This window comes from Pseudophryne corroboree, chromosome 1, assembly GCF_028390025.1.
Source record: "Pseudophryne corroboree isolate aPseCor3 chromosome 1, aPseCor3.hap2, whole genome shotgun sequence".
Classification (NCBI taxonomy): domain Eukaryota; kingdom Metazoa; phylum Chordata; class Amphibia; order Anura; family Myobatrachidae; genus Pseudophryne; species Pseudophryne corroboree.
The window spans coordinates 111700031-111726496 of record NC_086444.1 but is presented as its reverse complement, the minus strand read 5'-3'; the positions used below and the strand labels follow the sequence as shown (position 1 = coordinate 111726496).

Sequence of the window (26466 nt, the reverse complement as noted above, 5' to 3'; positions counted from 1 at the left end):
GAGAGGCAGAGGAGGGAACACATACACTGACTGGTACACCCACGGTGTTACCAGAGCGTTCACAGCTATTGCCTGAGGGTCTCTTGACCTGGCGCAATATCTGTCCAATTTTTTGTTGAGGCGAGACGCCATCATGTCCACCTTTGGTTTTTCCCAACGGTTCACAATCATGTGGAAGACTTCTGGATGGAGTCCCCACTCTCCCGGGTGAAGGTCGTGTCTGCTGAGGAAATCTGCTTCCCAGTTGTCCACTCCCGGGATGAACACTGCTGACAGTGCTATGACATGATTTTCCGCCCAGCGCAGAATCCTTGCCGCTTCTGTCATTGCTCTTCTGCTTCTCGTGCCGCCTTGTCGGTTTACGTGGGCGACTGCCGTGATGTTGTCCGACTGGATCAACACCGGCTGACCCTGAAGCAGCGGTTTTGCCAGGCTTAGAGCATTGTAGATCGCTCTTAGCTCCAGTATATTTATGTGAAGGGACGTCTCCAGGTTTGACCACACGCCCTGCAAGTTCCTTCCCTGTGTGACTGCTCCCCAGCCTCGTAGGCTGGCATCCGTAGTCACCAGGACCCAGTCCTGTATGCCGAATCTGCGGCCCTCTAACAGATGGGCACTCTGCAACCACCACAGGAGAGACAACCTTGTTCTTGGTGACAGTGTTATCCGCTGATGCATGTGCAGATGCGATCCGGACCATTTGTCCAGCAGATCCCACTGAAATGTTCGTGCATGGAATCTGCCAAATGGAATTGCTTCGTAAGAAGCCACCATCTTTCCCAGGACTCTTGTGCATTGATGTACTGACACAGTTCCTGGTTTTAGGAGGTTCCTGACAAGTTCGGATAACTCCCTTGCTTTCTCCTCCGGGAGAAACACCTTTTTCTGAACCGTGTCCAGAATCATTCCCAGGAACAGCAGACGTGTTGTCGGGGTCAATTGAGATTTTGGAAGATTCAGAATCCACCCGTGTTGCTGAAGCACTACCTGGGTTAGTGCTACACCGACTTCCAGCTGTTCTCTGGACTTTGCCCTTATCAGGAGATCGTCCAAGTAAGGGATAATTAATACGCCTTTTCTTCGTAGAAGAACCATCATTTCGGTCATTACCTTGGTAAAGACCCGAGGAGCCGTGGACAAACCAAACGGCAGCGTTTGAAACTGATAATGACAGTCTTGTATCACGAACCTGAGATACCCTTGGTGTGAGGGGTAAATTGGGACATGCAGATAAGCATCTTTTATGTCCAGGGACACCATGAAGTCCCCTTCCTCCAGATTCGCTATCACTGCTCTGAGTGACTCCATCTTGAACTTGAATTTTTGTATGTACAGGTTCAAGGATTTCAGGTTTAGAATAGGTCTTACCGAACCGTCTGGCTTCGGTACCACAAATAGTGTGGAATAGTACCCCTTTCCCTGTTGTAGGAGGGGTACCTTGACTATCACCTGCTGAGAATACAGCTTGTGAATGGCTTCCAATACCGACGTCCTTTCTGAGGGAGACGTTGGTAAAGCAGACTTTAGGAACCGGCGAGGGGGAGACCTTTCGAACTCCAACATGTAACCCTGAGATATTATCTGCAGGATCCACGGGTCCACTTGTGAGCGAGCCCACTGATTGCTGAAAATCTTGAGTCGACCCCCCACCGCTCCTGAGTCCGCTTGTAAAGCCCCAGCGTCATGCTGATGGCTTTGTAGAACCCGGGGCGGGCTTCTGGTCCTGGGCAGGGGCTGCTTGCTGCCCTCTCTTACCCTTTCCTCTGCTTCGCGGCAGATAAGACTGTCCTTTTGGTCGCTTGTTTTTATAGGAGCGAAAGGACTGCGGCTGAAAAGACGGTGTCTTTTTCTGTTGGGAGGGGGTCTGAGGTAAAAAAGTGGATTTGCCGGCAGTTGCCGTGGCCACCAGGTCCGAAAGACCGACCCCAAATAATTCCTCTCCTTTATATGGCAATACTTCCATATGCCTTTTGGAATCCGCATCACCTGACCACTGTCGCGTCCATAAACTTCTTCTGGCAGATATGGACATCGCGCTTACCCTTGATGCTAGAGTACAAATATCCCTCTGAGCATCTCGCATATAAAGAAACGCATCCTTTAATTGCTCTAGAGTCAATAAAATACTGTCCCTATCCAGGGTATCAATATTTTCAGTCAGGGAATCCAACCACACTACCCCAGCACTGCACATCCAGGCTGAGGCTATTGCCGGTCGCAGTATAACACCAGTATGAGTGTATATACTTTTCAGGGTAGTTTCCAGCCTCCTATCCGCTGGATCCTTGAGGGCGGCCGTATCAGGAGACGGCAACGCCACTTGCTTTGATAAACGTGTGAGCGCCTTATCCACCCTAGGGGGTGTTTCCCAGCGCGCCCTAACCTCTGGTGGGAAAGGGTATAATGCCAATAACTTCTTGGAAATTAGCAGTTTTCTATCTGGGTTAACCCACGCTTCATCACACACGTCATTCAATTCCTCTGATTCTGGAAAAGCTACAGGTAGTTTTTTCACCCCCCACATAATACCCCTTTTTGAGGTACCAGCAGTATCAGAGATCTGCAAAGCCTCCTTCATTGCCGTGATCATATAACGTGTGGCCCTATTGGAAAATACGTTTGTTTCTTCACCGTCGACACTAGATTCATCTGTGTCGGTACCCGTGTCGACTGACTGAGGTAAGGGACGTTTTACAGCCCCTGACGGTGTCTGAGACGCCTGAGCCGGTACTAACTGGTTTTCCGGCCTAACTAAAGCCATCCATTCCGGTGTCGACTCCCTAGGGGGTGACATCACCATTACCGGCAATTGCTCTGCCTCCACACCAACATCGTCCTCATACATGTCGACACACACGTACCGACACACAGCAGCCACACAGGGAATGCTCTAATCGAAGACAGGACCCTCTTAGCCCTTTGGGGAGACAGAGGGAGAGTTTGCCAGCACACACCAAAAGCGCTATAAATGTATATAAACAACCCTAGAAGGTGTTGTTTTTGATATAGGCGCTTTTAATATATCAATATCGCCAAATTATGCCCCCCTTCTCTTTGTTACCCTGTTTCTGTAGTGCAGTGCAGGGGAGAATCCTGGGAGCCTTCCTCACCAGCGGAGCTGAGCAGGAAAATGGCGCTGAGTGCTGAGGAGAATAAGCTCCGCCCCTTTTTCGGCGGGCTTTTCTCCCGGGTTTTAAGAAAACTGGCCTGGGTTAAATACATACATATAGCCTTAATGGCTATATGTGATGTATTTTTCGCCACTAAAAGTATTTAATATTGCTGCCCAGGGCGCCCCCAGCAGCGCCCTGCACCCTCCGTGACTGAATCAGTGAGACGTGTAGCAACAATGGCGCACAGCTGCAGTGCTGTGCGCTACCTTCATGAAGACTGAGGAATCTTCTGCCGCCTGCTTTCCGGACCTCCGATCTTCAGCGTCTGTAAGGGGGGTCGGCGGCGCGGCTCCGGGACGAACCCCAGGATGACCTGTGTTCCGACTCCCTCTGGAGCTAAGTGTCCAGTAGCCTAAGACTCCAATCCATCCTGCACGCAGGTGAGTTGGAAATCTCTCCCCTAAGTCCCTCGATGCAGTGATCCTGTTGCCAGCAGGATTCACTGAGATTTAAACCTAAAAAAACTTTGTCTAAGCAGCTCTTTAGGAGAGCCACCTAGATTGCACCCTTCTCGGACGGGCACAAAAACCTAACTGAGGCTTGGAGGAGGGTCATAGGGGGAGGAGCCAGTGCGCACCATGTGATCCTAAAAGCTTTATTTAGATGTGCCCTGTCTCCTGCGGAGCCCGCTATTCCCCATGGTCCTGACGGAGTCCCAGCATCCACTAGGACGTTAGAGAAAATAGCTTTTAAAGTAGCCTCCTGCTTACGATCAGCCGGCTCCTTAAGAGTCGTCGACTGAGCCGCAGGGAGCGCTACCTGTTTAGACAAGCGTGCTAGGGCTTTGTCTACTGTGGGTGGTATTTCCCACTTATCCCTATCCGTTGCAGGAAGGGGGTATGCCACCTTGATCCTATTAGGAATGAGAAATTTCTTATCAGGTGTATTCTAAATGCCATCAAAAAGGTCATTTAGTTCAAAACAAGGAGGAAAAGAAACCGAGCGTCTCTTTTCTTTGTAAATAAGGACCCTCGTTTCTGGTGTAAAGGGGTCCTCGTCAATACGTAATATGTCTTTGACAGCCACAATCATATATTGAATACTCTTAGCCAATTTAGGATCTAACCTAGAATCAGCATAATCGGCACCAGTATCAGAGTCCGTGTCGGTATTTGTGTCATCTAATTGGTCAACACTACGTTTCAGTGACCCTTGAAATAAAGCGTCATCTACTGATTTCTTCCAAATCTGCAGTTGAGAGTCAGATTCAGTAAACTTTTTATTTAACAGTGTAACATTAGCATTTAAAGCAGTTAACCAATCAGCCGTCGGCGGTGCCGACATGACCCACAAAACATTTGGTGTCCCCAATAAATTATCCCCTTGAGAGCAAAATTCTGCCTCAGACATGTTGTCTCCCTAACAGCACCCAAAGAAAAGCCTGTGAGGGAACAAAAGGAAAGGAGCCAGCTCACACCCCAGCACTAAAGTGCAGGTCCGAAAACACCCTCAAGTGTCACAGAGCTGCAGCGCTATATATCTGTATAGAAATAATCTGCCCCCCCCCCTCGTTTTTATAGCCCCTGGTACTTGTCTGCTGTGAGGAAGGACCAGCGCTGCTGCTTGGAGGTGGAAATGGCGCCGAGTGAGCCTGGAGGAAGAAGCCCCGCCCCCAACATGGTGCGCTTCTTCCCGCTTATTTTTACATGTTTATTCTGGCGGGGGTTTGCGGGACAGATATGCCAGCCTTACTTATGAGGTATTTTTAGCTCCCCAGGGCGCCTCTGCCCCCCCCCCCCCCCAGCGCCCTGCACCCAGCGGTGTGTTCAGTCCGGGAGCCTGGCGCGCACTGAGCAAATCATGCTGCGCTGTACCTCTATATGCCATCTTTGTTGAAGAGAAGATGTCTTTTCCTCACATACTCACCTGTCTTCTGACTTCTGGTTTGAAGAGGGGGTACGGCAAGCTGTGGGAGCGAGCATCCAGGAGAGCCCAGCGTTCATCTCCCCTCAGGAGCTGAAGGCATCCTGTAAGCAGCAGCAGAGCCCTGAAACTCATTAGAAGTGGGTCTAGACTGCTCTCCCCTCTTTCCCACGAAGCAGGGAGTCTGTAGCCAGCAGACATTAAGTCTTTTCAGAGAAACTCTAAGAGCTCCCCGAGTGCCTCCATCTCGCAGGGCACATTTTCTAAACTGAGTCTGGGGAGGGATATAGAGGGAGGAGCCAGGTCACGTCCCCTTTGAAAGTCTTAAAGTGCCCATGTCTCCTGCGGATCCGTCTATATCTCATGGTTCTTTTGGTGTCCCCAACATCCTCAAGGACGTAATAGAAATGCATGTTCTAGTGCATTAATGAACAGGATATCGTTCATATCTTTCAGTGTGTATGCACCAACGATGAACGATGCGCGGCCCCGCGCTCGTTCATCGTTAGTGCCGGGTCGTTTATACAAAATGGACAATCTCGTACATATTAGCATGCAGGTCTATTGGGCCGGGTGACAGGGGGAGTGTAGAAACTGCACTCGCCCCGTCACACACACACACACACACACACACCCGCCAGGTCGCCCGTATCGGCCATCGGGCACCTCGGCGGCCAATCGACTAATGTGTAGGGCCCATAATGCCTCTTTTCCACCGACTTGAAAATCCCAGGTTATTGCACATGAACATGCAAGAACCCGGGATTTTTGTCAGTGGAAACAATTCAGCCGGGTTCAGTCATCCAGAAATCCTTCCCAGGTCCCTAGCAGGGTTTTGCACGCAGTGTAAGTGGGTAACCAGTTTGCAGCAAGGGAAGAGTCGTATTCTGGCAGAAAAGGATGATGTCATCTCAAATGCATAACCCAGATCGGCACCGCGGTAGAGAAGGGGGTCTGTCCCGGTTTGGAACGGTGTTCCACATCTCGGGTCAGACCCGGGACTTTGGTGGAAAAGGGGTATACCCAGGACACTCTGTTGGGAAGGTGCAGGGCATCTTTTCAAATGTAACAAATGTCTTACTTTATGTTAAGTGCAACTTTATACAATTTGTTACTAATAAAACCACGTTATTCCTTGTCTATTTACCTCCATTCTAACTACAGTGATTCAATTACTCCACTTTTGCAGACAGAAGTACAGTATGAGTCACTCATTTATATTTTGATCACATTATGTAAGCTTGCAGCCCATGCCCGCAGGTCCAATACAGACATTATGCTTATAATAATAACAATGAGCCACTGCCAAGATCAATTGCCCTTACCTCACACATTGAGAATGAACTACTGAAGGGAAACACCCAAGAGCCCGTATATTAGAGGCATGCTATGCAGCAGCCAACATGTACCAGATTTCACACTTGCGCGATATTTATTTATTATTTATTTATTAACAGTTTCTTATATAGCGCAGCATATTCCGTTGCGCTTTACAATTAAATATAGCACATATGTTATGCAAGAATTTATAGTGGGGACTTTAAAAAAAAAAAAAGTCTAGGTCACTCAGGACACGCTCTGACCAATCAGTAGTGTGCTGTATATCACTCTCCTGCTGCACAGTAGGAGAATGGGAGGAGACCCTCCCCTCACCATCTGCTCTGCACTAGAATTGCCCATCGGCAGGATAACTATGGTCACAAGTGACGGCGCCATCAGTGTTTAACATCGATGGCATGAACCCATCAAAATAGTATTAACATCAATGGTTTGCAACCTCCCTGCCCTGTAGACTGGCATGTGCTGGTTCAATCAGGGAAGGGGCAGAGCTTAGCAGGCAAAGGGAGTGTGGCTAAGGTTCATGACCTGGGCAACAAGGGGGGGGGGGGGGGGGGACATTGGCATCCTGTCTGCCACTTATTGTGAAGAGCCACTGGTTCTCTGCCATCTGTGATTATCCATCTATGGGTGATGGCCTTATCTACTCAACACAGGATTAGTCCAAGCAGTGTGAAGTTGCAGTTGACTGATGGGATACTAAAAATAAGGTTCAGTAACTGGGACAACTTTTCAACTGCAGCTTGCCCAACAACACATGTACAGTACCTCAGCATAGTGCAAAGGGAGAAACAGGTGGTCATTTTGAGAGAGAGAGAGAGAGAGATGGTCAAAGAAGGTGGGAGATGAAAGCTGCTGCAGACTAGATCGGCCAAGTGGTACTTATCTGCCGTCAAATTCTATGTTTCTATGCTTGGATAACAGTAATTTATAGGGGATGGTAACAGGATACCGGCGCTTGGGATGCCGGTAGTCAGAAAACCACAGCGGCATCCCAACGTCCTGACACCCACTGGCGTATTTATAATTGGTGCAGCGTGTGCAGTGCACATGGGCCCCCAGGCACCCTTTTTTTTTTTCAGTACTTACCCTCTGGGGTGTAGTATGGCTGACCGGCGGTCTCCTGACCGCCGGTCAGCTTACCGATGCCGGGATCCCGGCGGGGAGGGGCGAGTGCAGCGAGCCCCTTGCGGGCTCGGTGGCGACCTACGGTCGCCACGGGTTCTATTCCCACTCTATGGGTGTCGTGGACACCCACGAGTGGAAATAGTCCCTGTTGGTCGGCATGCCGACCATCGGGATAGTGGGGGTCGGGATGCTGGAGGAGGTCATGTGACAGTCGGTCTCCCGACCGTCGGTCACATGAATACCACCGACCCTCTGAAGTCCCATATCAGCACTGCAGGAATTGCCAGAAAATTGGCACGGTGGCCATTTTCCCGGCGTTTTGCGCATACGCAGTTAGAAAATCACTGGGAAAATGGCCCCCTCACCAATTTTCCAGAAACCTGTGCATGCGCAGTAGTCTCTGGGACAGTGCTAGAGTCCCTTAGTGAACCTAGTGCCCAGAGTCTGCATTGCTGCCGGCTACAGAGGAGGGGGCCCAGAACATTGCAGGAGTGTTATAAGCCATCTATCGGCTAACGCTCCTGCATCAGCACTGCATACACTACTGTACAGTCAATGCCGCTCACCCGATATCTGGAGAGCAGGCCAACGATTTTATAGGTGTGTACCCAGCTGTAGGCAGCATGTACCCCAATTAGCCCCAGCAAGTGCTGCGTTCCTAACAAATCCATTAGAGCAGGAGGAACCAGAATCCTTTATACAGAGTATACTGTGCACCAGAGGCAGCAGCTACAAAGGCTGATGTACTAAGCTTTAGGCTACGGCCACACATAGCGGCCAAGCGGGTCCCGTTCCTTGGCTGGGAGGGAGGTTTTGTGTGCACATGGATCCTGTTCTCCGGGATCTCGCAGAACAGGATCTGGCCAGTAGCACACAGGATTTCAATGGAACAAAGTGTGGCATAGCCGCACTGTGTGAACACATACATTGAAACGTATGTATTCACATTGAAATCCCGCCGTCTTCTCATCCGGCCCGACTGCAGCATGCTGCGGTCGGATTTTGCGGTGACAGGACTGCCGCACATGTGTGGGTGCCTGCATAGGCGCCCATGTGCAGTCTCCTTGCAGCCAACCGTAGCCTTAGACTGATAAAGTGGAGAGAGATAAACTACCAAACAATCAGCTCCTGTCATTTTTCAAACAGCCTGTAGCATGACAGTTAGGAGCCGATTGGCTGGTCGTTTCTCTCTCCATCTCTACTTTATCACTCTCCAAGGCTTAGTACAACTCCCCCACAGAGAGCTGCACATTCTTTGCACCCACTGACCCAACACCCAGCACGAAACAGCTAACTAATACCTCACGGGCCATCAGCGATTCTGTGCCAATTTTTTTATTTATTTTATCTTCTTGTCTAATCTCTATCTGTGGCTTCTCCATATCCACCGGCAATGTTAATTTGACAACCGTAAATGGATCTCCGCGTATTCTGATATAACCTATTTACAATAAAACTGTTACGTAACATTATCAGCTCCACCTGTTTAGTCTCACCCTCACTGCCCAATCAGATTACCCCCTTTTTGCGCCCAAAGCTACTTTAAGCAAATGCTGTTGCTAGAAAGCCTCACTTTCTGGCACATAAACCTCAAACGTACACACAAAACACAATAAGGTGTGTGGCTGACAACCAACCGCTTGGATCTCAGTAACACAGCACGTTGTCCAGACGGGTTGGGATCGCGTTTCCGGCTGCTGGGATCCTGGCGTTCAGCATACCGTCCCCGGCAACAGAATGCCAGCAGGAAGGAGGGGAGGGGAGGGGGGGGGGGGGAGCACAACAAAGCCCCTTGCAGGCTCAGGTTCTATACCCACTATATTGGTGTCGTGGGAATAAACCCTTTGGGCAGGCATTCCGTCGGCTGGCATTTTGAGCGCTCGGGATTCCACTGTCAGCATGGTGACTGCTGGGATCCCGAGCGCCGGTCACATGACCGCATCCCCTCCAGACCCAGCTTCTTGTTTGTACACAACTAGGATATATGTGAGCTGAGATCCACTGTCAGATTTAATCCTGCACTTGATGATGGGTAAAAGTGACTGCACTGGCCACATAATTTTCTTTGACCTGGTGCATTATATAAAGAAAAGTTTGAATCATATATAAAGAATAAATACAAATAACGTTCTTGTGAATATACCTGCAGATACATACTAGTTGTTATTATCAATGTAGAATAAAGAAAATACTAGAGATGAGCGCCTGAAATTTTTCGGGTTTTGTGTTTTGGTTTTGGGTTCGGTTCCGCGGCCGTGTTTTGGGTTCGACCGCGTTTTGGCAAAACCTCACCGAATTTTTTTTGTCGGATTCGGGTGTGTTTTGGATTCGGGTGTTTTTTTCAAAAAACCCTAAAAAACAGCTTAAATCATAGAATTTGGGGGTCATTTTGATCCCATATTATTATTAACCTCAAAAACCATAATTTCCACTCATTTTCAGTCTATTCTGAATACCTCACACCTCACAATATTATTTTTAGTCCTAAAATTTGCACCGAGGTCGCTGGATGACTAAGCTAAGCGACCCTAGTGGCCGACACAAACACCTGGCCCATCTAGGAGTGGCACTGCAGTGTCACGCAGGATGTCCCTTCCAAAAAACCCTCCCCAATCAGCACATGACGCAAAGAAAAAAAGAGGCGCAATGAGGTAGCTGTGTGAGTAAGATTAGCGACCCTAGTGGCCGACACAAACACCGGGCCCATTTAGGAGTGGCACTGCAGTGTCACGCAGGATGTCCCTTCCAAAAAACCCTCCCCAATCAGCACATGACGCAAAGAAAAAAAAAGAGGCGCAATGAGGTAGCTGTGTGAGTAAGATTAGCGACCCTAGTGGCCGACACAAACACCGGGCCCATTTAGGAGTGGCACTGCAGTGTCACGCAGGATGTCCCTTCCAAAAAACCCTCCCCAAACAGCACATGACGCAAAGAAAAATAAAAGAAAAAAGAGGTGCAAGATGGAATTGTCCTTGGGCCCTCCCACCCACCCTTATGTTGTATAAACAGGACATGCACACTTTAACCAACCCATCATTTCAGTGACAGGGTCTGCCACACGACTGTGACTGAAATGACGGGATGGTTTGGACCCCCACCAAAAAAGAAGCAATTAATCTCTCCTTGCACAAACTGGCTCTACAGAGGCAAGATGTCCACCTCATCATCATCCTCCGATATATCACCGTGTACATCCCCCTCCTCACAGATTATCAATTCGTCCCCACTGGAATCCACCATCTCAGCTCCCTGTGTACTTTGTGGAGGCAATTGCTGCTGGTCAATGTCTCCGCGGAGGAATTGATTATAATTCATTTTAATGAACATCATCTTCTCCACATTTTCTGGATGTAACCTCGTACGCCGATTGCTGACAAGGTGAGCGGCGGCACTAAACACTCTTTCGGAGTACACACTTCTGGGAGGGCAACTTAGGTAGAATAAAGCCAGTTTGTGCAAGGGCCTCCAAATTGCCTCTTTTTCCTGCCAGTATAAGTACGGACTGTGTGACGTGCCTACTTGGATGCGGTCACTCATATAATCCTCCACCATTCTTTCAATGGGGAGAGAATCATATGCAGTGCCAGTAGACGACATGTCCGTATCCGTAATCGTTGTCAGGTCCTTCAGTCCGGACCAGATGTCAGCATCAGCAGTCGCTCCAGACTGCCCTGCATCACCGCCAGCGGGTGGGCTCGGAATTCTGAGCCTTTTCCTCGCACCCCCAGTTGCGGGAGAATGTGAAGGAGGAGATGTTGACAGGTCGCGTTCCGCTTGACTTGACAATTTTCTCACCAGCAGGTCTTTCAACCCCAGCAGACTTGTGTCTGCCGGAAAGAGAGATCCAAGGTAGGCTTTAAATCTAGGATCGAGCACGGTGGCCAAAATGTAGTGCTCTGATTTCAACAGATTGACCACCCGTGAATCCTTGTTAAACGAATTAAGGGCTCCATCCACAAGTCCCACATGCCTAGCGGAATCGCTCCGTGTTAGCTCCTCCTTCAATGTCTCCAGCTTCTTCTGCAAAAGCCTGATGAGGGGAATGACCTGACTCAGGCTGGCAGTGTCTGAACTGACTTCACGTGTGGCAAGTTCAAAGGGCATCAGAACCTTGCACAACGTTGAAATCATTCTCCACTGCGCTTGAGACAGGTGCATTCCACCTCCTATATCGTGCTCAATTGTATAGGCTTGAATGGCCTTTTGCTGCTCCTCCAACCTCTGAAGCATATAGAGGGTTGAATTCCACCTCGTTACCACTTCTTGCTTCAGATGATGGCAGGGCAGGTTCAGGCGTTTTTGGTGGTGCTCCAGTCTTCTGTACGTGGTGCCTGTACGCCGAAAGTGTCCCGCAATTCTTCTGGCCACCGACAGCATCTCTTGCACGCCCCTGTCGTTTTTTAAATAATTCTGCACCACCAAATTCAAGGTATGTGCAAAACATGGGACGTGCTGGAATTTGCCCATATTTAATGCACACACAATATTGCTGGCGTTGTCCGATGCCACAAATCCACAGGAGAGTCCAATTGGGGTAAGCCATTCCGCGATGATCTTCCTCAGTTGCCGTAAGAGGTTTTCAGCTGTGTGCGTATTCTGGAAACCGGTGATACAAAGCGTAGCCTGCCTAGGAAAGAGTTGGCGTTTGCGAGATGCTGCTACTGGTGCCGCCGCTGCTGTTCTTGCGGCGGGAGTCCATACATCTACCCAGTGGGCTGTCACAGTCATATAGTCCTGACCCTGCCCTGCTCCACTTGTCCACATGTCCGTGGTTAAGTGGACATTGGGTACAGCTGCATTTTTTAGGACACTGGTGACTCTTTTTCTGAGGTCTGTGTAAATTTTCGGTATCGCCTGCCTAGAGAAATGGAACCTAGATGGTATTTGGTACCGGGGACACAGTACCTCCAACAAGTCTCTAGTTGGCTCTGCAGTAATGATGGATACCGGAACCACGGTTCTCACCACCCAGGATGCCAAGGCCTCAGTTATCCGCTTTGCAGTAGGATGACTGCTGTGATATTTCATCTTCCTCGCAAAGGACTGTTGGACAGTCAATTGCTTGGTGGAAGTAGTAAAAGTGGTCTTACGACTTCCCCTCTGGGATGACCATCGACTCCCAGCAGCAACAACAGCAGCGCCAGCAGCAGTAGGCGTTACACGCAAGGATGCATCGGAGGAATCCCAGGCAGGAGAGGAATCGTCAGAATTGCCAGTGACATGGCCTGCAGGACTATTAGCATTCCTGGGGAAGGAGGAAATTGACACTGAGGGAGTTGGTGGGGTGGTTTGCGTGAGCTTGGTTACAAGAGGAAGGGATTTACTGGTCAGTGGACTGCTTCCGCTGTCACCCAAAGTTTTTGAACTTGTCACTGACTTATTATGAATGCGCTGCAGGTGACGTATAAGGGAGGATGTTCCGAGGTGGTTAACGTCCTTACCCCTACTTATTACAGCTTGACAAAGGGAACACACGGCTTGACACCTGTTGTCCGCATTTCTGGTGAAATACCTCCACACCGAAGAGCTGATTTTTTTGGTATTTTCACCAGGCATGTCAACGGCCCTATTCCTCCCACGGACAACAGGTGTCTCCCCGGGTGCCTGACTTAAACAAACCACCTCACCATCAGAATCCTCCTGGTCAATTTCCTCCCCAGCGCCAGCAACACCCATATCCTCCTCATCCTGGTGTACTTCAACACTGACATCTTCAATCTGACTATCAGGAACTGGACTGCGGGTGCTCCTTCCAGCACTTGCAGGGGGCGTGCAAATGGTGGAAGGCGCATGCTCTTCACGTCCAGTGTTGGGAAGGTCAGGCATCGCAACCGACACAATTGGACTCTCCTTGTGGATTTGGGATTTCGAAGAATGCACAGTTCTTTGCTGTGCTTTTGCCAGCTTGAGTCTTTTCATTTTTCTAGCGAGAGTCTGATTGCTTCCATCCTCATGTGAAGCTGAACCACTAGCCATGAACATAGGCCAGGGCCTCAGCCGTTCCTTGCCACTCCGTGTGGTAAATGGCATATTGGCAAGTTTACGCTTCTCCTCCGACAATTTTATTTTAGGTTTTGGAGTCCTTTTTTTACTGATATTTGGTGTTTTGGATTTGACATGCTCTGTACTATGACATTGGGCATCGGCCTTGGCAGACGACGTTGCTGGCATTTCATCGTCTCGGCCATGACTAGTGGCAGCAGCTTCAGCACGAGGTGGAAGTGGATCTTGATCTTTCCCTAATTTTGGAACCTCAACATTTTTGTTCTCCATATTTTAATAGGCACAACTAAAAGGCACCTCAGGTAAACAATGGAGATGGATGGATACTAGTATACAATTATGGACGGACTGCCGAGTGCCGACACAGAGGTAGCCACAGCCGTGAACTACCGTACTGTACTGTGTCTGCTGCTAATATAGACTGGTTGATAAAGAGATGTCGTAGTATGTATGTATAAAGAAGAAAGAAAAAAAAACCACGGTTAGGTGGTATACAATTATGGACGGACTGCCGAGTGCCGACACAGAGGTAGCCACAGCCGTGAACTACCGTACTGTACTGTGTCTGCTGCTAATATAGACTGGTTGATAAAGAGATGTCGTAGTATGTATGTATAAAGAAGAAAGAAAAAAAAACCACGGGTAGGTGGTATACAATTATGGACGGACTGCCGAGTGCCGACACAGAGGTAGCCACAGCCATGAACTACCGTACTGTACTGTGTCTGCTGCTAATATAGACTGGTTGATAAAGAGATGTCGTAGTATGTATGTATAAAGAAGAAAGAAAAAAAAACCACGGTTAGGTGGTATACAATTATGGACGGACTGCCGAGTGCCGACACAGAGGTAGCCACAGCCGTGAACTACCGTACTGTACTGTGTCTGCTGCTAATATAGACTGGTTGATAAAGAGATGTCGCAGTATGTATGTATAAAGAAGAAAGAAAAAAAAACCACGGGTAGGTGGTATACAATTATGGACGGACTGCCGAGTGCCGACACAGAGGTAGCCACAGCCGTGAACTACCGTACTGTACTGTGTCTGCTGCTAATATAGACTGGTTGATAAAGAGATGTCGTAGTATGTATGTATAAAGAAGAAAGAAAAAAAAACCACGGTTAGGTGGTATACAATTATGGACGGACTGCCGAGTGCCGACACAGAGGTAGCCACAGCCGTGAACTACCGTACTGTACTGTGTCTGCTGCTAATATAGACTGGTTGATAAAGAGATGTCGTAGTATGTACGTATAAAGAAGAAAGAAAAAAAAACCACGGTTAGGTGGTATACAATTATGGACGGACTGCCGAGTGCCGACACAGAGGTAGCCACAGCCGTGAACTACCGTACTGTACTGTGTCTGCTGCTAATATAGACTGGTTGATAAAGAGATGTCGTAGTATGTACGTATAAAGAAGAAAGAAAAAAAAACCACGGTTAGGTGGTATACAATTATGGACGGACTGCCGAGTGCCGACACAGAGGTAGCCACAGCCGTGAACTACCGTACTGTACTGTGTCTGCTGCTAATATAGACTGGTTGATAAAGAGATGTCGTAGTATGTATGTATAAAGAAGAAAGAAAAAAAAACCACGGTTAGGTGGTATACAATTATGGACGGACTGCCGAGTGCCGACACAGAGGTAGCCACAGCCGTGAACTACCGTACTGTACTGTGTCTGCTGCTAATATAGACTGGTTGATAAAGAGATGTCGTCTCTCTCTCCTAATCTAAATCACTGTACTCCCTAACAGCTGCTCCCCGTCCCCAATCCTCCCCACAATTATAACTAAGTCACTCAGTCTTTACTCTTTTCTACTATAACGGAGAGGACGCCAGCCACGTCCTCTCCCTATCAATCTCAATGCACGTGTGAAAATGGCGGCGACGCGCGGCTCCTTATATAGAATCCGAGTCTCGCGAGAATCCGACAGCGTCATGATGACGTTCGGGCGCGCTCGGGTTAACCGAGCAAGGCGGGAAGATCCGAGTCGCTCGGACCCGTGAAAAAAAACATGAAGTTCGTGCGGGTTCGGATTCAGAGAAACCGAACCCGCTCATCTCTAGAAAATACCTTAGGCATGGAATGAAAAAAAAACAACCGATATAACTGCTGTGCGATTTGGCCTCTCTTCATCCGATTCAGACGCATCGAGCGAGAAATGTGATGAAAACTGGCCAAGTCACATGTGTGTGACATGTGATCCGATCCGATGCGTGGTCACGTGCGCATCGGGGCTGAGTCGGTGGTGGGACGTTCAGCACATAGGATAAATCGTAATCGTAGCCATCAGGTGCACATCGTAGCTGGTGTTTCAGCACCTGCGATATATCGCATACGATTTCTCGCATGTGTTCACTTGAGCTGCATTTTCCTGGACCCACCCACACAGCAGCAGCAGGATGTGATAAATCGCATATAAAAAATGGCACCTCAAGTACCAAATCGGATGGAAGCACTCCCGGGGAGATGCCGGGGGAGCTCAAGGGAAATCGGATCCGACTTTGCCTCAGACAAGTCGCAGTACTGTATGGAGGGCTTAACTGTAAGCGATTGTGGGCCAGGGGTTTTAAAGCTATATAACATGCATATAAGAGGTATGTTTTTCATTCTGAGGGCATGGGGCAGATCTGTTGGCCAAATTAACTGTATGAAGTGGTAGCTCTTGGTTCCTGAAAGACCCCAGTGACTGACCACCTTAGATACTTCAAGGGCCACATGCACAGTCCTCCGACCCTCAAAATAACCTCAGCATCCCCACATCATTCATATCAATATGCCCCCCCCCGTCCCACATGCACATAATCTACTTACCATAAAATACCTCCTCAAGCTCTCAGAACCCACATGCCACTAAGACCCCTGTACATGCCCCACATGGCACTCAGAACCCACACGCCACTAAGACCTCTGTACAAGCCCCCACATGGCACTCAGAACCCACACGCCACTAAGACCTCTGTACATGCCCCCACATGGCACTCAGAACCCACACGCCACTAAGACCTCTGTACATGACCCCACATGGCACTCAGAACCCACACGCCACTAAGACCTCTATACAAGCCCCCACATGGCACTCAGAACCCACACGCCACTAAGACCTCTGTACATGCCCCCACATGGCACTCAGAACCCACACGCCACTAAGACCTCTGTACAAGCCCCTACATGGCACTCAGAACCCACACGCCACTAAGACTTCTGTACATGCCCCCACATGGCACTCAGAACCCACACGCCACTAAGACCTCTGTACAAGCCCCTACATGGCACTCAGAACCCACATGCTACTAAGACCTCTGTACATGCCCCCCATGGCACTCAGAACCCACACGCCACTAAGACCTCTGTACATGCCCCCACATGGCACTCAGAACCCACATGCCACTAAGACCTTTGTACATGCCCCCACATGGCACTCAGAATCCACTTGTAACTCACATCCCCTCCAACAAAGTTAAATCTGATCAAAATAAGCCCTCCCTCCGGTCTTTCCACTTCAAGTCCGCCCCTTGCCTCTTGAGATCCATGATTTGGGATGCAATCAAACCGCAACTCACACCTAGGGATGACCATTAAAAGAATTAACCATTGACAGTCAAAGGTTTCACATCATCAGGCAGAATCCATCAATGGTTTTGCCAATGATGGTTGATGACAGCCCAGATAACAGGAGTCAGAGGCAAATTTAAGGGCAGCAGTGACAGATGGCAGCAGTGACAGATAGCTTTGCAAACACATCAAGCCAGTGTCACTGCCAGCTCAGGCTCTGCCCCCTGGTCCTGAAGATCTAGCCTCCCAGCAGACCGCAAATACGCAGGTAGCCCCTACCTCTCACGAACCTCTTGCTCAAAAATTGCCACCACCGACTCCACCTCTCTTCCCTTGCTTTTGCTACCCCCAGGCATGTGCTTAATGGGCAATACACCACTGACAGGAGCTGTACCCACACGGGCGCAAATCAAAACTTCTGCCATCAGACTTCTAAAACAATCACCATCAGATGCAGACTATCCATGGCCATTCCTACTCACACCTCCCCACATGCCCCCACTCACTGGCACACCCCACATTCCCCAACTCTCAGAAAGTCTACAAAATATTCCCAGCCGAAGCCTACAGAGGAAGGATGGAGAGCACATAGTGCAGAATAAACTGCACTCCTCAGCCCCTCCGATTTTCTATGTAACCTCCCTGCGCTGTGCAGATGAGGTCACATGACACAATAATGGCTCCTGTAAAGACTTATACCAGACAATAAAGCAAAGCAGGGCAGATTGCTGCAGTCAGAGGCTCGTCAGACCATTTGTTGCCCATAACTGCTGTAATCTGTGGTGGTCTGACATTGTGGTCAAGGTACTACACCGCAAAGTGATGTAATATCTGTAGCTGCCCCATTATCAGAACTCGACAAATCCTGGGTGCCAGTGCGCCATGGTGACTAAGAATTTAGTTCTGGCAACTAGAATACAAGAGCACAGATATTGTCGAAAAAACTTTAAAATAAAACTAATAGTCAAATAAAATGTAAATATCAGTTACAAAGCATTCCTACTGGTAGTTACAGGAGTGGGCAGGATGCTGTGCGCCCGTCACATGGCTTATGCCCTCCGGGAGCTGGACAAAGCTCGTGAGTAACGGATTTCATTAGAATGACTTCCTGCTATAATACTGTTATAAATTGTTAGCCCTCCTGTGCGTGGTACGCTATAAATATAGGGCATTCCTGTGTGTGGCGCACTGTGAATTGGGGGTCACGTAAGGGTGTGGTACATGACATCATGTTGGGAGGTCTGAGGGTCATTGAAGTGGCATGTGTGGCAGTCTATACAAGTTTTCATACATTTAGGTTGGGCACAGTGGTCTGGCCCCTAAACTTTTCAACTGGCTCCTAGATTGTACAAACATTTGCCATTATACCCATTAGGCGATAGCTGATGCAAGCCTCAGTCTGTAAGGATACCTCTGTTTTGTAAATGTACTCCATGAAAAACATTTTATTAAAGACAGACGACATTTTTAAAACACTGATAAGTGTCAAATTAAAGGAGAGGATCACCAAAATGTCATATTTCCCCAACAAGTGATAATATAAGGGGTAACATACAGTGGTATTTCATGATTTAGAATATACTCCCCGCTGCTCACTCATGTCACAGTAACATATTGTCTAGTTTGCCAATCAAGAGAGTTGTCAATGGAGCCTAGTGTGACATGTGGCTCTAGTGGGGTGTGACTAGCAAAATATGACATTTAGGCAGTGATCACCTTTAAACACTTGCAGGCGCATGCAAGTAAAACGTAAGTCAACAGGATGCATGAAAATATGCATCAAAAATATCATCCCATGTAGTAGAGGGAGGGTATTGTTTGTCTTTAACATTTTTTTTTTCAATATTATTATTATTTTGTTGGTGATTTTTTTTATTTTTCTTTCTTATAACCGAGGCCATTTCTTCAAGTCTGTGCCTCATAGATCACAAATATACTGTAGAATCAGCCCTCTACCATGTGGGTGGCAAGGTGTAGGAAGGGTCATAAGATCTCAGACGAGTCACACAAATGGGCCATCCTTTACATTGCCTCAGAGGGAAAAATAGGAAAAACAAAACACAGTACTATTTAAAAATTAATGAAGAAAAAAAAAATCAATGCAAATGCTCTTGACTGAAAACATAAATAAATAAATGGAATAAATGGATAAATAAATGATAAATGGAATGGCCAAGATGATTCACTGGTCACAGAACACTGCATGCTCGCTCGATGAATGACAGAACTAAAATTACGACATGATACATAACACAACACCACAAGCCGGTACAGCACAAACGCCTTACCGTGTAAATGGCAATTCTACAAACTGCGTAAGAGATCTGGAAGCACTCTGAAACTGTCTAAAATTAAAACACAAGATATGGTCACCTCCACATAACCCTCTATTACTACAGCACATACAGTATTACAGGTGTTCACACTTCCTATAAATATAAAAATGAAAAAATATTTTTTTTTGAGACATATGGAAATGACAAGACATAGGAAAATTACTGATAGGGCTTCCAGTAACAGTACAAATGAGTAGTCTACCCATGTACTGCACATGAGAGAGGCAGCCGTTCTGTAGTGGCATTTATGAGCATGCTGCCTGCCAGTTCACTGAGAAACCATAACATCACTGTAGCATCAAGTACTTAGCATCAAATGCCTCAAAGGTCACTGGTCCCTAGTGACGCAATAGGATGTCCACAACTAAAAAGATGGCTGTCTAAACTTGGCCCCATTTACAAACTACAAACCAAAGTGCAGGGCAAAATCCTCATTGCTAGTGTGTTGGCCCTAAATTTGTTTAATATACCGTAAATTAGCTTCAAAACTACCAGATGCAACAAAGATGGTCCCCATGTCCTATCACACTCATGATCCACTTATGTCACAAATGAAACTTCAGAAGCATTACAAAAGCTGGGTACAAACCTAGACAGCTTGACGGCAGGTACACAGTCACGCGGAGTGGCCGATTATGGCAAGCCTATACATTTATCGATCAGCCGCTCGATAGGTTGGTCCTGACATCCATCTGGGTGGGCCGATATATCGGGCATCGACTGTGCCGCAGGGCCAATACAATACAATATGTCTGCGAACAACGTCGTTCAAATACATATGGAGTGTACACACCTGCCGACCCGCTACAGATACTGAATATCGACTGTTCAATCAGACGGCCGATATATTCCCCAGTGTGTACCCAGCTTAAGGTGAGGTTTAACACTTCTGCACAGTGCACTTTTGAAGATTCTTCCACCTCTTAGTGCACCAGGGGCAGTCTACTTTGCAGAAGGCAAACACTACTACAATACAGAGTAGATGTCTATGCACTACAACAGTCATACAGTGCAAAACAACTTGTCATAAATTAGGTGGCTGGTAACTTCACCATCTGTTTAATAAATAGCAACAGCAGTTGGAAATATAATCCATCAAGGGCTGTACGTGGAAGCTTTCAGACAGTATATTTGTACGTTTTTGTACATGCAGATCCCATGTTTATTATAATCCCAATAAATCAACAAGAAGGTAGGAAGAAATTGCCCAGTGCATAATGATCTCCCCTGAAAGGACCTCTGGTACCCAAGCTAAGGTATCAATAAAACACAAATATCAATGTAAAGGTTACATGTCAGAAAGGAACAAGCCAAGCGGCTGCCAACTAGCCATAAATTGCAGGTCAGGCTGGATTGCTGTATGCGTGCCATTAACTGAACTAGCACACAAGCCAAGAAAACCCTTTTACTATTAAGGACAAGTGGGATTCAAAAAATTGTTGTTGCTCCAACCAAAGACATGTAGATGTCTCCTGGAAGGAACACCCATTCCAGGCAGAACACTGCAAACATTTTTTAAAAGCCAGTTAATAGGTGATAGAGCTTTCGGAGTGCTCGATCTCCCCAATACTCACAGCCACAGACCCACATTTGAAAAAGGAGAGCACCGCATTTCAAATGAAGCTATTCTATGACAACCATGTGTGATCACCAGAGAACATCCCAGCACTGCAAAATTCATTACGGGAAGGGGGGAGGATATTCGAGCTAAAGTGGAAAAGTTGGTCATAGCCAGGGCAGTAAGGTGGGTGGTGTGACCAGTTCCGTTGCGCAGAGCAAAGTGCCCTGGGGGCGGCACCCTGGCTACCTGTGCATCTAGCTAACAGGGCAACATGCAACCAGTTTCAATACTGCAGTGCTGGCCAGTGTCCCCTTTGGACATTCCGACTGCACACCTTGCAGGCTGTACAGCCATTCCAAGCATCCTAAGGATGCTTTGACTTGTGCAGAAGTGATCTGGAGATGGGAGACACTCCCACCCTCTCCGACGGGCACAGGCTTAGGACAGTAAGGGGGTGGGAAGTGGATGCGCAGGGCAGGCAGGCACCCAGATACGGTGCTACCTATAGAAACTAATCAGCATCTATTACAGGTTGAGTATCCCATATCCAAATATTCCGAAATACGGAATATTCCAAAATACGGACTTTTTTGAGTGAGAGTGAGATAGTGAAACCTTTGTTTTTTGATGGCTCAATGTACACAAACTTTGTTTAATACACAAAGTTATTAAAAATATTGTATTAAATGACCTTCAGGCTTTGTGTATAAGGTGTATATGAAACATAAATGAATTGTGTGAATGTACACACACTTTGTTAAATGCACAAAGTTATAAAAAATATTGGCTAAAATTACCTTCAGGCTGTGTGTATAAGGTGTATATGTAACATAAATGTATTCTGTGCTTAGATTTAGGTCCCATCACCATGATATCTCATTGTGGTATGTAATTATTCCAAAATACGGAAAAATCCGATATCCAATATACCTCTGGTCCCAAGCATTTTGGATAAGGGAGACTCAACCTGTATTTAGATGAGTAAGCATATATTCAGCCAATTATTTTACCAATCATAACAGTATTTAGACAAATTAGGAGGGGTTTCTTGAATTAAGATTAGAGAAAAAGTATACATGAGGACAGAATAGTACTTCATTGGTCACACTTCCAATTAAATCTAATATATAACTTTTAATAGTCAAGTTAAAATACTACTAGCACTCACTATGTATGCACACAGCAGGGTGTGTCTCCGATTCATATATATTCATTACAAGTTAAGGAACATTGGCCAAAATTTACTAATATTCGTGTTTGTGTCGGTTTGTGTAGTGTTTAAACTCGTCTTGTACCGGGTGCCTTTTCATGCAACTTTTTGAAACTATATACGCCAAGTTACTAAGCATTCGAGTTTATTGTTTTCGTGTTTTCCGATGTCGATGCCAGTCGTTTTTTTTTTTGGCACATTTACGGCCGTCATTGTCGTTTGCGTACGTGTTTGTGTTGTTTTTGCTGGGGGGTTTTCTAAGTTAAACGCGGCAGGGTTTTTTTTTTTCCCGCGGCCGCATTTTCACTTTTAGTTTCAGTTTTCATCCCCGTTCATGATTGGTTGTGTTTCAGATGGTAGGAGTGTCTGTGCGTAACCATATAAATACGCCCCAAACTGTCCGCACCTCGTGGGTTTAGTTAGTGGTGAGGAGAGCGGTTGTGCAGTGGAGTTTGGTGAGTAGTGTTTGTTTGGAGGAGTATTTTTTCGAGTTCTGAGTGTTGTATTGTGTTTAAAAGTAGTTTTGTCATTCTTGTTGTCTTGTATTTTTTGGTTTTGTCTCAATTTTTGTCCTAGTTTTTTTTATGTATAGTCCCTTGTCTGTGTGTGTGTGTGTGTGTGTGTGTGTGTGTGTGTGTGTGTGTGTGTGTGTGTGTGTGTGTGATTAGATTAGTGTAGTGGTAGCGGAGGAGTGTTTTGTTTTGTCTTTTTTTTCTGTGTGGCTGAGGTGAGTGAGGTGGAGGGTGTTAGTGAGGGGGATGAGGTCGGTCAAGTGGAGGAGGTGAGTGTTAGTGAGGTGGAGGAGGTTGGTGAGGTTGCTGCAGCAGCCTCAAGTGACAGTGATAGTGACAGTCAGACAGCTCCGCAGCCACGCACCACTACTAAGACTGGGCGGAATGTCAAGTTTAGTTATGCAGAAAATGTGGCATTGGTGCGGGAGCTGATGAAGTATCAGCGGCAGCTATTTGGGCCCGAGTCTGCCAAAGTGCCAACACGGAAGAAGAGGTGTTGTGGGCGAAAGTAGTTGCTGCTGTAAATAGTGAGGGGGTGGTGAAGCGGACGGAGGACACGTGCCGCAAACGGTACTATGACATAAAGCGACGTGTCAAGTCCAAAATGGCCAAGGAGGCGAAGTCGGCTCGCAAAACCGGTGGTGGTCCGCCCTTTATTGCCACATATCTGGACTATGAGGAGCCCATGCGGACTATAATCCCTCCAGAAGTAGTGTCTGCAACCCATGTCCGGGATTCCGATCGCCCCAGGAAGGATGGTGAGCATGTGTATTTGCCTTAACATTCTATGACATTACTTCTGGCTGTATGTTTTAAATGTGTGTCATGTGACGTTGCATATTACTCCCATCTTCAAGTGTGCGTCATCAAATACATTGTTTTGGGTCATGTTTCATACAAAAGTCAATGTAACGTCTTACTTGCTTGTATGTCATGTGGTTTTTGGACAGTACATTTTCCATGTGTAGTTTTGACTTGGTGTGTCATTGAATTGTCCAGCAATAATGTTTTACTTTTGCACATTGTACATTTTGAAAGTTGGATTATGTTTTTTTATTCTGTTATCCATGTGCAATGTTTCCAAATCAGTGGTTGATATGTTAGAGGCTGAAGTAGTGCAAAGTGTCTTTGAAGGCAGTTACATGTGTAATTTCATTAGTACTCAATGTAATATTGTTTAAGTCAAGGCCACTATTTGCTGGTTCATTTTGAGTCTGTATTTGTACACTGACACATCTGCAGACTTAGTTATCTTACTGTTTTTTTTTTTATTTTATTTTTTTTAATTTTTTAAATTTTTGTTGGCCTCATATTGTGTTAATGTGTGTTTGGAGTGCCACATCACAGACCTACTTCTATATCGCATCTGTATTTTTTTTCATTTTATTTGAAAATGAAGCTGTGTGTGTTTTGGCTTGTTAGTGTATGTTTTTGGAATTGTGTCCTATGTCTGTGTCCTGTATATGATTCCCTGTGTTGCACTTTCCATAGTGCATATGGCTATTGGACAATGTTTTGGGTTTGTTGTTGTGCTTTTTGTGTTTAATGTCCTTATTTTTAGATTCATAATAAAACATCCATTTTTTAAAGATGTAATGTTTATAAGCATAATGGGTGGATGTATTAACAATAGCATGAATAATTTTTTTTTTTTTGGATTTACAGTGTTGAAAAAAAGCAGTACTGGTCGTCCTACAGTCACTCCCATCACATCTAATGATGTTGACGCTGCGGAAGCAGGTAAAGTGTCCATTGTAGTATAGGTTAGGTTTGTAAATGAATGGCCATAACAAAATGTCACTTTCAATACTAGGTCCATCCAAAGAAGTCTTAAGCAGCAAAAGGCGCACTTCTGGAACACACCACAAAAAAAACATCTCCCAGCAAAGAAAGCAAGGTCTGATGTCCAGGGCCAACCACAGCAGGCTACCCCGCCACGAAGATTATCTACTGTTTGTTCGGTGCCCCAACTCCAAATTTTGGACACACCTCCAAGACGACAACCACACTCCCCTCATCTTGATTGTGAGTAACAAACTGTGATAACAATTAAAAATGTCAGATCTTTAAAAAACCATTTACTTAAACTCATTAAGTCAATACCCATCAGAATGTGCTATACTTACCCAAGTCAGTAAAACATGAAATGGAAACCAAACAAAATGGCCTACACAACATCCAGTAAAGATATGTATGTCCACTTCAGCCATACAGTAGCACATTGTGTGGAAGATGCTGCAACAGAAACTCATGTGTAAGCTTTGCAAATAGTAAGGTTGTTAGAATCATTTACACATGTGTGCTTGTCCTAACATTGCCAACTGCATACAAAAACATTACTATGTTTTGGTTGGAGACGCTATAAGGCAACACATTATGGATTACAATGTGTTTTTAGGCAGGAGTATGTCTGATGTACCATACAACTCATGTGTTTGCTTTCAGAATGAAGTAACCAGACACATTTGCCACAAACAGGCATATGTATGTATTTAAATAATGAGTGATGAGTGATGATGTTGCTAGGCCGGATATCTGAAAGCACCAGTCCATTACATGTGTTCCATGTTTAGTGCTTTGTACCAATGTATTAAACATATGGATAAGTAACGGATAAATGTTTTTAATTTCAGCTTCTAGTCCTGGTACCAGCATCCCTCCGCAACAACAGCAACACAGTGACATGGATGACACAATCATGTTAGAAATGCATCCAGTAAGCGAAGGAATCAGCCCCCCAGCACCTGTGAGTACTCCCCCACAGCAAAGCACACCACCAACCCAACACAGCCCAACAACACCAGTAACACAAGGCCCTGATAAAGTGTTCTGGACCATTTGGGCTAGACAGCAGGCCACTAATATTGCCTGCGTAGGCAGACCCAAATGTTTGCAAGCCTACTATCTCACCTCAGACGAATCAGCAGAAATCTGAGTAGACAAAATGAAACAAACACAAGAATTGCAAATACAATGGAAATCATACGTGCAGACATTACACATGTCATGGGCAACTTACAGCGCATAATGGAAGAACAGTACAGACAACAGCAAAGCTATATAAACATTTTAGAAAGTAATCAAATGATCAATGAATCCATGTCCAGAATTGTAGACAATCAAAATGCTGCAACACGTGAACTCAATGCCACCCTCAGTAACCTCAATGAAACACTCAGATCCCTGCAGCAACAGCAAACAAGCAGCAGTTCTGGTACGACTACTCCAAATGTAACACCAGTGTCATCACCACCAAGGCGCTCCACCAGAGCACGCCAACACGACAGTGGTAAAGGCAAAGGCCAGGACAAGAAACCACCCAAATAAACATAAAAAAACACACCCATTTCTTTAAAGAAAAGAGAAAAAAAACACTTACCAAGTGTATGATTAACAGAATATATATAACACTTAGCTCCTTGACAATTTGTACATCATTAATTATAACTGGTACAAACAACAAAAGGAATTTTGTACACACATTTCTTCTTTATCATCTTTGTATTTTTTGTTAGCAGGAAACTGTTGTTTAAGCTGCACATAGATGTTAGCATGCAGAAAGCAGACCACTTGATTTTTTTCTAATCATTACTCTTTCTAGATTCTAATCATTCTTTGAGCCAGCAGACAGACTAATTGGCAGCCAGGCAGATTCATCCATGAACAATACAATTTACAATGTGAATAGTAACTGTTTTACATTTCTTCTCTAGACGAATTGACAAGAAAAACACAATTGAGTTGGCTAAAAGTGTCCTAATATGTTGGGAGTAATATTT

At 46.3% G+C, this 26466-nt stretch overlaps 1 protein-coding gene across 4 annotated transcripts in view; it reads right to left on the bottom strand.

Moving 5' to 3' along the window:
- The window catches only part of ARL15 (ADP ribosylation factor like GTPase 15), a 589960-nt gene that overhangs the window by 497740 nt on the left and 65754 nt on the right, over nucleotides 1–26466 (bottom strand). For 2 of the 4 annotated variants that reach the window (XM_063961997.1, XM_063961969.1), the window contains exon 2: nucleotides 19357–19413. The exons of the other annotated variants lie outside the window; for them this stretch is intronic. In XM_063961997.1, the coding sequence (XP_063818067.1) occupies nucleotides 19357–19413 (57 nt within the window). The remainder of the gene's footprint in view (nucleotides 1–19356; nucleotides 19414–26466) is intronic. 4 annotated transcript variants of the gene reach the window in all.